The sequence below is a fragment of the Embiotoca jacksoni genome, unplaced genomic scaffold (assembly GCF_022577435.1).
Source record: "Embiotoca jacksoni isolate LCO1_2020_lvr unplaced genomic scaffold, fEmbJac1.0.p SCAF_19, whole genome shotgun sequence".
Classification (NCBI taxonomy): Eukaryota; Metazoa; Chordata; class Actinopteri; family Embiotocidae; genus Embiotoca; species Embiotoca jacksoni.
In genome coordinates, this window is record NW_027185329.1 from 5,605,507 (window position 1) to 5,623,756 (window position 18,250).

General features: G+C 42.2%; 1 protein-coding gene across 1 annotated transcript in view; it reads left to right on the forward strand.

Annotated features, from left to right (window-relative positions):
• The window catches only part of cachd1 (cache domain containing 1), a 90,111-nt gene that overhangs the window by 17,932 nt on the left and 53,929 nt on the right, over positions 1-18,250 (forward strand). The window contains exon 2 of the mRNA XM_069153165.1: positions 16,584-16,646. Within this exon, the coding sequence (XP_069009266.1) occupies positions 16,584-16,646 (63 nt within the window). The remainder of the gene's footprint in view (positions 1-16,583; positions 16,647-18,250) is intronic.

An 18,250-nucleotide genomic window follows, 5' to 3' on the forward strand; every position in this document is an offset into this window, starting at 1 on the left:
TCTCATATTCTTTTGCTCCTTGTAGAGTACCCGAACGTTGTGTTTCTGTGCTTTACTGTGTGAACCGTGTACTTAACAGTGTAATGTTTAACGAGGGAGAGAGAACGACACGGACGCTATAATCTGTGAATTCAAACCCAGCCTCTGTTCACCGCAGGCCTGCAGTTTGAGTGATGCTGCAGTTTGAGTGATGCTGAAACTGAAACTTAGACTGATGCATCTGGTTCACTCTTTTTTTTCTCCCGCGTTGATGTGTGACAGCTGCAAACACCCTCAGAAAATAACCTGACCTTAGTAACCATCTTCTTTTTAATTATGTCACAAACAGTGTGCTTGACAATTCCCATATCTGGGTTGTAGTGGGAAAACTGTCGAAACAGTCACACATGGAGATCTGCCAGTGGCTCAAGTTTCTCTTCATTCAGCTGGTTCAGGAGGCATTTCTTTAGTTATTTTGGAATAATAGGGGAGGGGGGGGGCACATGCAGACTGCATTTCTGATGAAAAATATAATACTGCACACTGTAACTTATATAAGAAAACATATTGCAGGAGACTTCAAACAAAAAGCTGCAGGGCAATTCATTGTCCTGTCAAAGACCTGAATAATGGCAGCAGGACTCGTTCACAACAGGTTTCTAAAGGCTGTTTTTAACTGGTAAGCTTTATCCAGCACGTACAGCAGCTGCTTAAATTTCTGTATTTATTAAATTCTCTTGATGTAAATCCAACAGCTGGATTGTTTTGCATTTAAAGTCCATCCGCTTAAGTTCCTGCCTCTGCCTGAGAAGATTGCACCTAATAATGTGCAGGAGTTATTCGATGTCATTTATTGCCTAACATCTAGAAAGCGTGGTCCTGGAAAATTAATTAGAGGAAATGAATCTGTTGGCAAAAGCAGAGCTGCAGTTAAAAGAGGAGACAAACTCGGAGCAGCAGACAGAAGGGACAGAAGCATTGGAGTGAATTTACTTTAGCAGCACTGCTCAGTTGAGGTTGAAGCAGAAGGTTCTCCCAAAGTGTCGTCCGTGTTCTTGCTGTTGATTTGTGTTTCTAGCAAAAGCTCTACATGGGAGTTTGTCTTGCAATATTGTCTGAGCTTCACCTGAGCCAAAACCAACAGGTGCACATTTCTAATCTCTTTTGGTTTGCATTTCTTTTTTCCCCTCCGTCTTTGTCCCTCCTTGCGTTTGATCTCTCCAGAGGCCCTCAACCCCAAACACCAGCTCTCTCTTTTCTCAAACTGATAAGTCAGTTTATGAAAAGGTTCGGTCATCAGCTGTTTGATCATCATTTATTTCTTCCTCTTCCTACTTTGATCCTCTCTTCCTTTTTATATGTACTTCGCCTCAGTCTCTCCTCCTTGTCTACTTATAATATTTATATTTTCATCTTGGGCTGCTTTGCTCTCTTCACAGTTTTCTGTGATTGGACAGAAAAAAAGGAGATTTGTGTATTTGCGTGTATTTTACGCGTGTACTTTGGTATTGTGGTTTCCTGCTGCAAATGAGGGTCGCAACTCAAAAACGGTGCGCCTTTTGAATGCACTTGTGTGCAGCTGCAGAGCCGTGCCCATGTAGACAGGTCAGGTGTCAAACTAGAACGAAAAAGCTTTTTCAATACGTGATGTCTCAAGCGGTTATTTGTTCCATCTTTATGTGTACGTCTATATGACGCTCCATAAATGTGCTTGTATGGATATTTCTGTAATTTAGCCAAGCATGGACTTATGTTTTCCTTCCTCACCACAGCTCCCAGGTTGCGTCCCCTTGGCACGCTGAAGAGCCAACTCAAATCCTGCATCCAGTTAATCATCTCATGACATAAAGATTAATGTTGTGCTGCGCTGTGTTACGCTATGGCAGGCATTACTCTGCGCAGTAACGACTTTTTATATTAGTAATAGCATATTTGGAAAATTCCTTTTGCCATGTTGTCATTTATATGTTATGGTTGATACCTGTTGCCCTGATCATACGCCTGGGGAATGTGCTGCTTCCTGAATCTACCAGTAGGAGTTATAAGGCCCTACAAGCCCAAACACTTTGGACAGATGTGTGAACAGAAAACCCAACTTAACTCAAACCGTGTTGTTTTTGTTTTTGTCTGGTGCTGAAACAGGAAGGGAATAGGTGACATTTTATTAACAATTTTATTTGGGCTCGTACCAGAATTACCTGTAAAAAACAAACAAAAAAAACCCCTGCTCTTCATCTGTCCTGTAAGAAAGAGCCTCTCTGACAAAAAGCATTTCTCCTCTCACAGCCGGAACATATTTCTTGGCCAGTCGGTGTGTTTTTCATAAAACGTGTGATGCGACAGGTGATGAAATGTGAGGAAATAAGAGTGTAAAAGCAGCGGCTGCACTGATTCAAACTATTTGGCTGTAATTTGTAAATGGTGCAAATTTCTGAAATGATACTCCCTTTACCCCAGATGTCAGTTTTGCATCCTGCATTGTCATGATGTGGCCAAGTTATATTGTTGTGGATGAATGAAGGATATATTTTGTTCCAGTTTGTCCCAATCTCGTTTAAAGGAAAAATGTGAATAAGCAATGGATTTGAGGAGGCATCTATTTGGTAGAGTGTAGTCATACTGAAACTGATCTTCACTCCTTTAACTCCAAATAAAATGGTAAATGAGTAGAGTTACCATTTTATTTGGTGCATGTATGTCTATAAAACCAATGCAGATTAATACAATAGCTCTGCAATACATCCAAGGCTTAGCTTTGCTTAGTTTGTGTGGAAACAGTTTAATGGTCGTTTTGGTGGCTACAGGTGCTGTGTATTGAATTATACTGCATTATAGTTAGAAATGCTTCAAATATTTTGCTCTGCCATAAATAATATGAAACACCTGACAGTATAATGTGGCTGTACAGTTCAACATTGAAATTTTCCCATAAAGTCAATTCTTTCTTAATTTTTGACTGCTTTAAATTTAAGTTGGCACCCAATGAACTGGAAACTTACTTGCGCCATGACACACTTTTACAAGGTAATTTTAGATTATTAGTGGCACCACAAGATCAAGCTTTGCAACTGTAGTTTCATACACAGAACTTCTAAACAATAGCGACCAATGGAATATTTACACTGGCAGTCTGCCTAGGTGTGAGTAAAGTGTAATGTTGCATAGGATATTTGTTCCTGTTCGGTCAACTCACGACACCATGTTCAAATATCTGAGAGTTTTTGTGTATAGGCCACGCCAACAAGGGTCAGCAGGACTAGGCTGCATTAGTCTAGCTTGGCAGAGTCAAAACCAGTATCATATGTAGTTTAATCCTCTCTTCAGAGCGACCCCTGCTTCTATTAATCAGTGCGTGTAACTGCCCTAAGAGTACATGAATTAGAACAAAGCACCCTGTCTATGGAGAGACCTTATAACAGTGGCCAGACATGATCTCACATCGTGCTCAGAAACCTGAGACGAAGACCACCCCAGGAACATTTTTCCCTCCCCCCCCACTGTCCCATGTCCTTTATTCTTCTTTATCTCTTTACCATCTCTCCTCTCTGTTCCTCTGCCTGCCTGCTTTCTTTCTGCTTCTCCCCCACATTCACCTGCTTCAAACACATTCAAGACCTTTCTATTACCTTTGTTGTTATCTGGTCATTATCCAATTTGATTCCTTTTATGGATTATTCTAATCCCATTTATTTTTTGTTAAAACAAGACTAAGGAATATTTAAGATAATACTGGTGCAAATTAAAAAAACAAAAACATTTTGTTATTATGGATACAATATTTTCTCTCCAATGTGACTTGTCTTCATGAATACTGATGTTTGAAAACTGCGAGTGATAGCCCTTACAGATGAGTCCACAGCAGAGGAATGTGAAGATAATCCAGGCTAGTTTGTGCAGACAGTGTTGACGCCCCATCTGAACATCCATTCAGTTGGCCAAGAGAAGGGTTTCCTCAGCCGGAAGCATACATCAAAGTTTGAACTTTATTGGTGTTGGGTGACGAGTCCTTTGCTCCTCACTTAAGTCTGTTTTTCTGTAACTTCCAGTTTATCAGTCTCAGCACTTTCACACACTCGTTCTGATCCTTTTGATATCTGTAAATCCTGCTAAAGGAGCCACTATGAAGTTTTGGCCCTGGCAGGGTGTACCACCAGGGTGTGACTGGGACATGTGGTGCCAGAGGCGGCTGGCAGGCTGGCGTTAGGCCCGAGGTGGCTGAAACGGCGTCCAGAGGTGAAGTGTTTTGGAGACGTTGCTTGGTTTCCACGGCTGAGCCCCCGGTTTGCTTCAGATGTGTCGTTTGTCATTCCACTCGGAGCTGTCGGCTGTGTAACGGGTCATCTTAAAGAGTTCATTTTTAGTTTGTGATAAAATCCAGCTGAAAAAGTATATCAGGCACAAAGCATGGAGTCAATATCATGCACGCACTTAAGGATATGAAATATTTTTCCCTCCCTCAGGTCTGTCATTAGTTTTAAGTGTCAGAAGAAGCAGCAAGCATGAAATATTCACCTGAAAGTGTCAGTATCTTTGTCTTTTATTACAGGTATCTACTGAAAACACATCTAGGTCTCAACTCACAGTTAAAAGAATGTATAAGACACTGCAGCCACACTAGACACTAGAGACTGCAGCAGAGTTTTTTTTTTTTTTTTTTTCCCCCCAAAACTTCAACACCCTGATCCCCATAGTAATTCACTTGCATTCTTGTCATGAAGTTGGTCATGTGAAATGAGCACCGTACTTAATTCAATTCCCAACTAATCGACCGTTTATTTATAAGATGTGCAAATCATTGACGACTTTTAGTGCATGGCTGCACAGTGCTCGCTGGTTTAACTACAATCAGTCCTAGGCATGTTAAGTGAACACAAACTCCATCATTTATGGGCTGTTTGCCATGTAGAAACATTCAAAGCCCCTATACAAATACAGAATTTTCTCATTGTGCATTCCTTTGTTGAACTAATTTGACCGCCGCATGTGAGGTTTTGTTTTCGTCCTCTTTCACTCCTAGATTTTTATCACCTTAATGGAGGCGCTCAGGTATGCAGCCTTGATCAGTCTTTGGAACATTTTCACATTGGCTCCACTTTAGCAGCAAGTTGTTATTCCTATAATGCGCTGCAGGCCAGGCACTACTGCAAATACATAGTAGCCTATAAGTATAGCTGCTCTCAGGCTTAAATCCAGAAAGTAAAGAAAGTCAAGCAGATGTCCTATTAGAGCCTTGTACAATTTATTCAGACAAATATAATTATAATTGTATTGGAAAATTAGGAAGGTCACCATTAAGAATTTGTTTTTTGTGAAGTTTTATGTCCAATTAGTCAGACATGATTAGTATGTGGTTACTGTGGCCTGAGGCCTTGTTTTAATGACTCGATTGCCTGGACTTCAAAGACCTTGTGTGGTGGAAACCATAAGGTCATTACCTTGTGCCCAGTGCCTCTTACCACATGCACTTGACATATGCTCTTACAGGCACACCCCGCAGTTCATACTAAGAGGAGGAACCTGGATAATCAGACAGATTTATGGTCTTTGAATGATCCGTTAGGATGCCGTCGGAGCGTTGAAACTCTGAGCCCTGTGTTTTTGTCAGAACTGTCATGAGGTGGTGTTTACCAGGACCCAAATGCAGGCTCACAGACTTGGGTATCGGTTCCAAAATACAGTCTTTATTCCAATCAACACAAAAACAAACAAACAAACAAACCAAAAGGTGGCACCTATCGTGTCCACTTGCTTCCAGTCGGGAGGGCAACTCAACCGACAGATCCGGGGAGACACGGCTGGCAGGGCAGCCGGCAGACCAGCGGACAGGACCGCTGGAAGAAACGGAGTCAATAATCCTCCGAGTCGGCAGGGCAACTCCACCGACTGGTGACTTCGACAGGGAGCTCCGCAGGAGGAACAGAAGCCGGGGGAACGGGAACAGGACGGACGGAGAACAGACGGAGGACGGACGGGCGACTAACAAATGAACCGACAACCAGAGGAGTGCAGGGGCAGGGTACATTTAGTCCGGGGAGGTGATCAGGGAGATGCAGCACACTTGCAGGTGGTGATCAGGGGTGAATGGCCACGGGAGGTGAGAAGAGGAGGACACAGAAAAAGCAGACAGGGGACTGAGGGGACACAGGAGGAGAGGTGATCGGGGGCAAAACGGAGGAAAACCGGACTCCTGACAAGAACCTGTAAGAGTTTTTGGAAGACTATCTGTCCGTTTGCCTGTTGTCCTGCGCTCTCATTTATGCTATGTGATGCTGAGCATCCATAACACTCGTGTCATCGTCACTTAACACCCAGTGACAGACAAAGAGGCAGAAACCTCATTCACTTCCATTACGCTGCTAGATTATGACTCTGGTTTGAGTCACAATGCTTCATTTTTGGACTGCAGCTCAGACAGTAAGTAAAGAAAGAAAGTAAAGTAAATTATGTCCAACAGGGCTCCACTACAGTCATGTTTACTGTTGATTCACTGCACTTTATTTCCTTAAATTGGCAACATTCAGATCTGACTGCAAAGCGGAACCTTTAACTTGCAGCAGGATGAAAGAAAAGAAAAATAAAGACAACATAAAATGAAAGTACACATCTTTTTGAATACGGTCAAAGCTATTTGGTTGCATGACCAAAATAAACTGAAATGAGACCCATTCCACAAGCCCTCTATATGTTAAGTGTCTCTTCATCGGTAACGACCAGAGGCTCAATCCTACTAAATGTTTAGAGTCTGCATCTTTATTTATAGACATAACTTTTAGTAAACATCAAGCCTGGCTTTGGGATGTAAAAGTTTCTATCGAACTACGCTTCTGCTATCTTGTCTCCTTGCTGGTCTCATTTGACCCCACCCCACTTCTCCACACTTCTCTCATCCCCCTTTTTACTCCCTTCTCTTCTCCACCCTCCATTCCCTCCCTTTTTTTTTTTTCTTTTTTTTTCTCACATGTGGAAAGCATTATATCCTGTCTGGTGGAGAGGGAGAGCAAACATCCCAGGCCGAGACTGAGAGCCTCTCGGGGAGGCGTGGGGGGCGGTGGTGGTGGTAGTGGTGGAGGGTTTTTTTGGATCTGCATGGTGGTGTCTCTCTCTCTCTCTCTCTCTCTCTCTCTCTCTCTCTCTCTCTCTCTCGGCCCTTACGCTGTTTGGACAAAAGGGGGTCTTGTTATTTCAGAACCACAGCACCCGGTAGCTGACAGGCTTCACCCTCCCACCGCATTGGTTGAATGAGGTGGAGGGAGATAAAGAAAGTCCAGTTAGAGTTCACCAAAGTACAGCCACTGGCTCATTTTGCACACCAGTACAATTCATATCTACATTTCTGTAGCATCTGTAGATGTGTGTTCAAACGACGTTACAGTAGGTAACATATGGTGGAGTCACAACGTTCCTTACTATCATATCAAGGCTTTTTCTTTTAAAATGCTGAAGGTACTGATCAGTATATTGTTGCCATTCCATGAATTAAATGAATACTGTTGAGGGGGTAAAAAAAAAACAAGTTACTGTTCTTTTTTTAAATGATATGAGTTGCTAGCAAGATGCCACATCATTCTGAGTGCTGACAGTTCATGAGAACTGGATTCAGGGTCTCTGGTGGAAAATGTTTGAAAACCATTGTTGTGCAATGCTTTTTTAAGTTGCTCCACAATGAAAAGCCATCATACGTGGCTTAAGACTTGTCAGACGTTGAACAGGTTCCCAGTCTTCACTTTAAGTCCCCAAAGCCCGATTCTCTCGACAGCAGACTGAAACCACCACCACACCCTTACTGCTTGAATCCGGGTCTAATAAAGTGTACCTTTTTTCAGAAATTTCAAATAATTTGCAGATCTGGTATTTCTAGAGCAGGTATCCATTGATCATTTTGGACATATCAAAGTGGGGACATCAGGATTTAAAGTTACTTCTTTAAAGTCTGTGATTGCTTACACAAGATCCAAACTTTTCTGTCTCTGCTTAAACCATGATTGAACTCTAGCTCTAGCAGTTTGAGAGTGAGGTATGAAAGTGGAGGATTCACAATAGACATCAGGCCTAAATGTGTGATCATTCAGTTTTTCTATGGAGCACCCAGTGCTGTTTGGGGTTTAGTGTTTGCCTTAAAAAGCCCATTGAACTGTTTTATCCATTACAGCTTTCCCATGACAACCAAATTCTGTTTTTATGAACATATAAAGGTTGGGAATCATTTCTGCATGTGGCAGCAATCATTTCAGTTTTTTTTCCAACTGCACATAGACATTCACAAACACACGTATAGAAGAATACAAAATGGAGCATAGTGAATGTGAAATAACTACGGTAAAGCCTTTGACTGGCAGGCTACACACAAACATGCACTCCCCACACTAGCGCAGTGTGTGGGCTGGGGCTTTGGAGCCATTGCCTCAAGTTGTCCGTTAGTTAGATTCAAGAAAATTAAATTGACCCTCCGAATGCAGCAGCAAGCAGTTGGCAGACACTGACGGCCAGTCATTTAATTAGCCAACCTGCTCCACAGGGTTGAAATAGAGACGCACTTAATTAGCAAGGGTTTGGTTTCTATATGGCCATTATAGTGACATTTTGAGATCCAGCTTTGACATGCCTCTTTCTACTCAACCCCTTCCTCTTTATCCCTTCTTTATTACTGTGCCATGGTCAAAACCTTGATGAGTTTGGATTCCTTTCATAGAAGCTTCAGCACACTTTGGAAGGCTGACAACAATTATTTGTCAGTTATTTGTATGCTAAGCAAGCGTCAGCATAGGTGAGATTTTTTGAATTCATGGTAGGACAAAATATTTTAGAGCCATGTTTTTCACCAAATCTATAGTTAACAATGAAGATATGTCGAAGTAACTTTTCCACAAAGGGACTGGCCAGTATCCCTCCCTAAGGTTCTCCCTGCGATTTCTGCATGAAGAAATTCTTCTCTCAGTTTTGGCACTTATGGTGCCCTGATTTTTATCCAGCGACAGAGAAATGCATTCAAAGAGTAAAGAAAACTTAAACCTTTGCCAGGCTCAACATCTGCTTTTGAAGTACAAGGCACTGAACTGATACTCTTCCATTGGCTGATGTTGGTGTCCTTCAATCCAGTTTTTATTCCCATCATATATGGATGGGATGGATTGTTTTTTGGCCACAGGTGCAGTGCAACAAGCTATTACCCCATTATTGACATGTTACCTTATGACATTTACACATACAGCAAAAAACAGCAACATTTGCATTTTTCTGAAGCTTGTGTTTCTGTCTACTTGATGGATGTAAATGTAATACTTTTCATTTTGGCTCTATTTTGGTCTCCACCAACGAGGGAAATATCTTGCTCTTTGGCTGCCACATGTCGCACTTTGGTCTCCAGCTTGATGCCAACTTTGTCTGATTGTTGTTTCACATTACTGGTAACACGGAGTAATAACCAGTAAAACCCCAAAGCTGCCACAAAACCAGAACATTGAGCTGAAAGTTGCTAAAACGCTCCATAGAGCTGAAGGGCATTGCAGTTATTTTTTTTTTTCCACATTAAACAGTCATTTGAAGTATCTGTTATATAAGCAATTTAATTGCTGCAGCTTTGAAGCTCTTTTGAAGGTTCTCACTGGTGCTAAACTGCTGACTGGTTCAATCGTTTAAGCTTGAGGCCTGAACAGTGTTATCAGTCTCCTTTTGAAAAACTGTAACCTTACAGTATTGCCACGTCCATTTTGTGTCACTCATTAAAAAGAGAATCAGAAGCCATGCTTTCATTTACTTGGCTTCTAACTGACCAGTAGTTGTGCTGCACAGTTATAATTGATAGGAAACACATTAAATACATCCTATAAAACATTTCTGTGTTTTTTAGGTAAGCGCACCAAGGTTATCCCCATAGAAAAATGAATAAATACAAATGGTTTTTTTCTCCTCCACTGTTCTGACCTGTGTATTCAGAGCTGCAAACAACAGGTGCAATTATTTCAGTCCTTTTTTGTTGTGTTGCGAAAATACAGCAACTGTGCTCTCTCTCTCGCCCTCAGTTTTCCCCTCCCAGGTGCCTGTTTCCTGACTCTGCTTTGAAACGTTCAGAAAAAAAATTGAGATGAGAGGCGAGGTTGGGGATGAAGACATGGCAAGAGTCTAGGAAAAAAAAGAAAAGGAAAAACAACACACGCTTGCACATCAGAGGCCGAGCTCTAATGCCGCATCCTTGGCTTCCAGCCCTTTGTAGTGCAATGAGCGGAGAGTTGGCTGGGGGAGGGAGGGAGGGGGAGGAAAAGCCAAGGGGGGTGGGGGCTAAAGTACTGAAGGAAGGAGAGAGGCTGGGTTTTCATAGCAGCAGTATGGAAGAAGTAGCAGTTACTGTCCCTTGGACTTCAGACTTTCATCAGTCAGTTGCATGGAAACAAATCTCTCAGGGACATCAGCTCCAAAACATCTATAGCCTATAATGTGTGGATGTTCACCTTCATATGCAGTTCTCACAATGAGCAGCCGATGACACATGCATTAGGCCTGTACAGGTTTTCTAATGCATAGCCGTGGTGTGTGTTTGATTCACAGTTGGCACATAGAGGCTTTGAATTTGGCTCCACCCGAGGGATGCTCCCCTTTTGCCCTCCAGTGCGTTCACAGATGATCATTGGACAACTGAAGCCTTGAAGACAGGATTAACGTGTGTGTGTGTGTGTGTGTGTGTGTGTGCGCGTGTGCGCGTGCGCGCTTGTGTAGGTGTGCGTGTGCGTGTGCAGGCTCTTTTCTCCAATTACAAATTAGTGTGCCTCACCGCTCCACTCTGGCCTTTGAAGATGGGCGAATTGCTAATAGGTGTATTCCCAATTCAGTCCAACCTCCCACTTCCTGTCTTGCTCTTTCCTATCTTCCTACCGCCATCTTCCCTCAGTCTGCTCCCTATTTCCCTTCAATTTCTCTCTTTGTTATTCTACATCTCTGTGCCTGTTTCTCCCGTTTGTTTCCCCTAAAAACCTACACGAGCGACTATGAGTGTCTCCATCCTGTGGCTGGTGTCTTCAGTCATCCGTCATCCGTCTGGATTTTGTTCACTGCTCCACGGAGAACAAAAGAGTCACTTTAGAAGAGAAGAGGCTCTTGGGGTGGTTTATGGCATCCCCAAGAGAGCCTGACAGAAGAGCTGAAGTGGCAGGGCCCAATTAAATGGATGCTGTATACATAGAAGGTTTCCGTGGTTTAACTGTTGATATAAGCTGCTGTAACGGGGGTGCAAAAAGGACGGTGGAGGCAAAGAGGAGAAACAAAACGATAAAGGAAGGTTTGGGTTTGTCATAAGACTCAGCACCTTATCAGTATACGGTCTAATAGCATGTAGTTAAGTACTCTAAAACTGACAGGATTGCAAAGGTTTTCCTGTGATGTTTTAAGTCTAATTGGTCTTAATCCTCCTCTTTTCCCTCAACTGAAAGGGTAGCAGGTTAAATTCTCAGGCTTATAAAAAGTTTAAATGATAAGTCATTCATTTCTCTGCATATCTCAACAAACAACCATATATATGGTATCTCAACACCAAAAAAAAATAATCCCCGGATTGAAAAACTAGTATTTACCTTTGTAACTCTCAGTTTGAGCTTCACTGAGGTTTAGCCATTCCTGCGACCCACTCGACTGTGGTCAGGATTAACCCCAAGGTGGATGGATTTAAAAACTGGCCTAATGAGACAAAAGGCTGGTGCTCTGTGATCAATGGACAGCAGTTTGAATGCATTTCTTGAGAGCTTAGTTGTCAGAAAGCTCCCTATTTAGAGCCAGGATCTTTTTAAGTGAGCATTTTATGGTGCTCCTTTTGACATTAAAGACAAAACGGATATTGGGCATTATTGAAGCTGGTTTGTTTATCTGTTCTCTTTATCAGTTAACCGAAAAGATTGCTACTGTTTGTGCACTTGACATGTTGATTTTATTCCACAGCTTCATAAATAAGGCCAAGGGTTCATAATATTGCAGTCTAAAATTTAGCGATGGTGATTCAGGACAATATGCTTGTTTCCCCACATATGTTGGAGTTTAGACAGATGGTTTTGTTTGCCAAGAATAGGAAAATATATACATTTTATGCACTTTATATGCCATTACAAACTATCTTAAGCTAAATCTGCTTTAACTAAATGTCACTGGTTCATGCCATGTATTTGTCCCATGGATGTAGCTTTCGGGTCTGAAAAGTAAGGAAACTACAGAAGTGCCTTAAAGTGCAATACCACGGAGGGCCACTAGGGTTCGGCTCCAAAAAGCTTCTGGGTCCATAAACTCCTATTCAACTTTTCTCATGAAATACAGTCACTTCTGGCTCCAAAATCGCAAGTTGGCCTCGATACCGAACTCGAAGCTTCAGAACAGCAGTTCATAGAACCACTGGGTGATGTCAAGGTTGATTGCTGCTTGTCCCCATAAAACCTAACATTTAATGCAACAATACAATCATAAATATACAATGAAACACATTAGTAAAATTTCCTCCGTGCTTTCTGAAAAGGTTTTGTTTAACCTCCCATTCGTGTGTTGGACATCAGTCGGACATCCTACACTTTCCGGTATTTATTTTCCCATAATGCCAAGCTTTACTCAGAAGAGGTAAGCAGGTGTATAGGGAAGTCTGAGGATGCCCGACACTATGTAGTTTTGTGTGTGTGTGCCTGCTTATGTGTTTGATTATGGGTCACGGGAGGCCACAGGCCCACGGTGGCCCCAGCAGCCCTCAGGCCTCTCAGGTTTCAGACCCGAGCATTCCTCCCCGGCTGCTCCATAGCTGTGAAAACCGCAAAGCAGCTCCAACAACAAACACTCAAGGCACTGGGGGAAAGACAGCTAACCTGTGTCTAATCAACAACAGGAGTTCTCGCTCACCTCAGGATTTGTTCCCAATTTTTCCAGATTGCTGGCTTAATGGAACAATGTCATCTCTCCCCCTTTTCAGTGCCTGTTTCTCCCCCCTTTATTCCTTCTCTTTTTTTTTTTTAGTGTAGTTTTAAGTTTTGAAAAGCACATGATTCCCACTAAGTAGTGGCAGCTCTGTTTGTGTGTGCTTGTTCGTGTTTATTTGACAGTTCGACATCTTAGAGCTGCTTTTTTTCCACTCCGAAGGGTGTGGAACAGTAGACTGTCTGGGCTTGGTTTTGCAAATAACTCAGTAGTGAAATATGCAGCTGTGTGTATGTGTGTGTGTAGTAATAACATAATGAAACTGTTTGTGTAGCACTGTTAGTCACGTGGCCTGTAAAATGAAATGAATATGAGCAAAAACTCTCAGTCATAACTTGGACTGCTCTCCCTATCGAGACAATCAGGATTAAAACTGAGCACTTAGTTCATTCTTTTTTTTTTTTTTTAAGACATTGTTTGTGTTTGCCAGCCTGTCTTTATTTGTCACATTAGACATAATTAGATTGGCAGAAATTTAATTTTAATCTACCAGAGTGTGAGCAGAAAGGACTAATTATGATCCCGAAGAGGGCATTGTGGAAAGATTTCAGTGAGCAGTAGCATCTGTTTGTTTGCGTCTGTCACTGCCTGACAATATATTTCTCTGTTTTTCCTTTTGTTCAATGAAGATATCTTTCAATTTGAGCCACAACAAGTAGTTGATTAATCAACGCGTTAAATCAAAAACGGTGTGCTCTTCATCCAATTGTGTATTAGTGCTGTCAATTCGAAAAAAAGTGAATATATTTGGTTTAGTCAAGCAAAATAATACATTTTATGATGTCATTTAGGGTTCTAGGAAATTGTTAAATTGTGCATTTTCTGGTAAATTATGGACCAAATGAGTTATCAGTTAATTAAGAAAATATGTGGGAGATTAATAAAAACTGAATATAATTATTAATTGTAGTCCTCTTCAGTAAAGTGCCAGAATTGGGGGAAAAGTTGCATCATTTTTGTAACATGACAGGAAAATGCAGGTTCTTCTGATGTTCAGGGAGCTACAATGTCTTAAAGCTCACGTTGGCCTGTAACTATGTGACACCAATAAAACCTTGTTTTGTCCCAAGATCTGTTGAAAAGTAGAAAGGTGTCCCTTTGGCAGGTATCTCCAGGTTTGTTGTGCCTCTGGTGCATTCTGGGTAATATGTGCCCTCTGGAATGTGCCTGACAAAAGGTGTGGACAGGCAGCAGGAAATGGTTGCAGGGTAGAAAACCAGGTCATTTAAGGCTTTATGTGCGTGGGGCAGCATACAGTGAAACACCTGCCTACCTGCTCCCTCAACACAAACATTAGCTTTACTCTGTTTGTTGCTCCCACATAATACAGTTGCCTGTGTTTGAGAGGTCTGTGTGTGTAAGTAGGTATAAAAGAAAGAGAGAATATTCAGCTGATGGGACTCAAGAGACCGTCTGAATAAACGTGTGTTTGAGCAGGTCCATATTACCGTGTTTTTCTGTGGCTCTCTGAGCGCTGAGGTCACACCAGGACTCACTTTCTCCATGCCTTAATGCACCCCCTCCACTTCCTATTCACTTAACAATGTAAATCAGGGACTATTAAAACGTTTCGGGCAGTTAGGTGAACTGGGAAATTGAGCAGGAGCCTGTGATTGCGCTTCATGGAAGTCCATAAATGTTGTGTTATGGTGCACTTCCAGACTCGGAGAGATGACACATTTTCCCTGCCTACCAACAAACTGATGTAAATGACAGGACCAGGCTGTCTGAGTCTATTTTGGCAGATAGTCAGGTTTATCATTCTCTATGGACCACTAATAAAATGCCTCCAGATGCACTTCTACTACTCAGCAGTACTACTGATGTCTCTGCCTCACTCCTTGGATCGAAAATCTAAACATCACCTCTAACTTTGTTACATCTGATTAGTTTCATAATGTGTGTTATACCAGAGTATTGTGAATATATAACTTAATTTTATTTTTGAAACTATTTAACTTCATTCTGACTTTTGATTGTAAAAGCACAGCTGGACAAAAATAACATTAATGGCTTTCACCACATTCAGATGTGCCAGTGAGCCAAAATACACAACACCGTACGAGAGCCCCGGCACTGAAACACCTGAATGGAGTGTGGCTATTACTTAGATAGTGTGCACATGTATGAATGAACGTCCGTTACATTTAAGCCCTTGAAAAACGAGTTCACACAATGCTGATGAAGCCTTTCAGTGCCAGGTAGATCTGTCTGTATTTCACAGTGTACAGTTTTTTTCAATTGGCGTCTGGTGTGACATTTCTGCACTGGCCGAATTAATTCATATTGAGCATGATCTCTGGACAGAGCATGAGCACCAGAGACTCCTTCCAACTGAGCTGGCTAAGGTCCGGTTATCCGCATGATAACCTGAATAGGTATAAGGTAATTCTCCTCTAGACTTTCCAAATGTAATCGGACCAAATGGGTGAAATTGTGATTGTAAAACGAGTGGTATTGTGGCGGAGGTGTTATGACGCTTCGAACAATTTATCCACCATTTTACAGCCGCAGCAGTATTGATGGAGTCGTTTACAGCATAAACCTACGATGTCAGCATGTTTTTGTAATTCCTCTCATTGGCAGAAAGGGCATACAAAAGGTGTGCACTGAAGGTTTAAGATTTACTTTTCATGTTACTCCTTACTTGTTCAACAGAAAGACTGAATTATCTGCTTGAAGTCAGGATTTTGGTTATTGTGGGGACGTTTGTGAAAATTATACATTTCTGATTCCTTAGGGCGGCACGGTGGTGCAGTGGTTAGCATTGTCGCCTCACACCAAAAAGGTTCCGGGTTCGAATCCGGTCCTGGGCCTTTCTGTGCGGAGTTTGCATGTTCTCCCTGTGCTTGCGTGTGTTCTCTCCGGGTTCTCCGGCTTCCTCCCATCATCCAAAAAACATGCACCTCAGGTCAGGTTACCTGGCGCTAGTGGCAGCCTGTTGCAGCAGCTCCCCCCTGAGAGCCCCCCTACTGTAGCGAAGAAATTTCCCCTCGGGTATTAATAGAGTATATAAAAATAAAATAAAAAATTTTTTTACCTTGATTATCATGCAATGCATTACAGTATTCAATTTGATTGTTACGTTTAAACTCAAACAACACGCAAAATAAAGTCGCAATAAAATGCAGAATCACATTTACAAAATTGTAACTTCACTGAGGAAGTTAGTGATCAAAGAAGATGTTAATAAGAGGGGGATTTTGACCAAGAGTTTGGTGCCAAATTCTCTTTGTTTTTTTTGTTTTTGTTTTTTACCTCTGACTGCTCTTTGTTCTGCACTCAAAGTTCAGTGCTCAGCCACAGTGGCAGCCTCATTAGAGTTGGCAGGCCTAATTACAAGTGTGACTGGATTCATTATGAATGTGAGGAGGTGGAGTCATGGCACGTGCATAAAAAGGTGTGGATGGTTGAACTATTCAGTAGCCATGTGGTAATGAAGTGTTAGTTTGCTAATTCACTCGGGGAAAGTTCTGAAATCACCCTCCTTTCCCAAATCTGAAAGACTTTTTGTAGATGTATTGAACCCAGCATGTTAATGACAAATGTTTCCTCTCGACAACACCTGAAATTATAATGTTTCCACAGACACTTCTTTAGGTGATGGTTTCCAGTCATTCCTTCCTCCTGATCTAACCTCACTGCTTCATTCTCTCTCTCTCTCTCTACAGAGGATTTTCAACTCATTTGTGTATACCGAGAAGACATCAAACGGAGAGACAGAAGTGCAGCAGGTGAGTAACAAAGGCTTCTGCTGTCCTGTGTGTACGTGTGCGCGCCTACCTGTTTGTGCATGCATGTGCCTTGGACGCTGTCTGTCTGGTGTCGTGTAGTGTTCAATTCAGCGGCACCAACACATGCACCAGCCATCAGAGGAAAAAGGGGGTTCATTAAAATTCTACAGTTGCTATCTCATTGGCTTTGAAGTTCTCTGTGTCTGTTTTTTTTCTTCTCTCGTCTCTCTCTCCCTCCCTCTGCTCACAATATGAGAGCAAAGCTTCAGTCAGAGGGAATAAGAAGGCTCGAAGGAGAGATGAACAGACCACAGCCGGAAAATGCGAGATTTGTTTTAAATGGCCGCCAATGCACAAGTCAGTTACATGCGGCATTTTGGCCCTAGATTGAAGCCGGATCCTGTGTCAAGTCAAACATGCCTGTGTGTGTGTGTGTGTGTGTGTGTGTGTGTGTGTGTGTGTGTGTGTGTGTGTGTGTGTGTGTGTGTGTGTGTGTGTGTGTGTTTGTGTGTGTGTTTGCACCCCTGCCTCAAGTATCTTGGAAAAGTGACAGTAAACACCAGACTGATAAACAGCCACCAGCAAGAACAGACAGGTTGATGTTTGTTTGCATTTCTCCCGTGACCGTGTTTCTGTGTGTGCACTGGTGTATCCATCTGTGTCAGTGCATGCGTGTTTCCGTGTGTGTGTGTGTGTGAAATTTATAGTATCTCTCACCTTGCAGATATTTATAATTCCAGCGACAGTTCAAATTGGCCTTGAAGCATTCCTCTGTTTGATGTTCTCCGTAGACATGTTGTTGTCCAAAACATCTTGCAAACAGAAAGTGTTCAATCTGGTGTTTTCTTACTAAAGAGAATCAGTCATAACCCGTTATGCATTTCACACCAAAAGGATGTAGGGTTTTTCACAGAAATTCAAACTAAACGAAAACAAGTCTTTTCTTTCAAACCAGCATCAGCTGTAGGAGTATTTTAATGAACACCAATCCCAGAGTAAAGTTGCTCATTTTGGGTCAGTGTTGCAGATATTTTATTTCCTTGGCCAGCTCAAAGAGTGCCCATGTATTTTAACCAGAAGCCTCTTGAGGCAGGCTCCAACTCATTGAGATGACAGCTTTGGTACAGTTGGCTCACTTGTTCTCTCTGGGCAGAGGGGCTGTGTCCCCGAGCCAAGGCGAGGCTCAATTAGGAGGGTATCTGCAGAGGACGTGAGAGCAGCCCCCAGCTTCTTCAACAAGTTTCTCCTCTGGAAATTCATTATTCAGAGAGACACGCAGACATCTGTCCCTCTCTAATGACACAGGCCCCCCTCTGTCTGCCTCTGTTTGTCTTTGAATCTGTCCTAGGAGTGTATTCTCCTTGTTTCACTCACTGTCAGAGTGGTAATCATTAATTTAAAACTGCTGGCTGCTATTACTGTTTTTATTCTGGACCAGCCGGATGTGCAGGACACTGCATTAACAAGAGACTCCATTGTTTAAACAGAGCAGTGGAGTGTTTTTATTGTTGCCTACATTGAGAACTTTGGAGTGTAGTTACGAACTGTCTTTAAATAGCCTACTTTGATCGATGAAGTATGCACTGACGGGCCCCAACGACCAA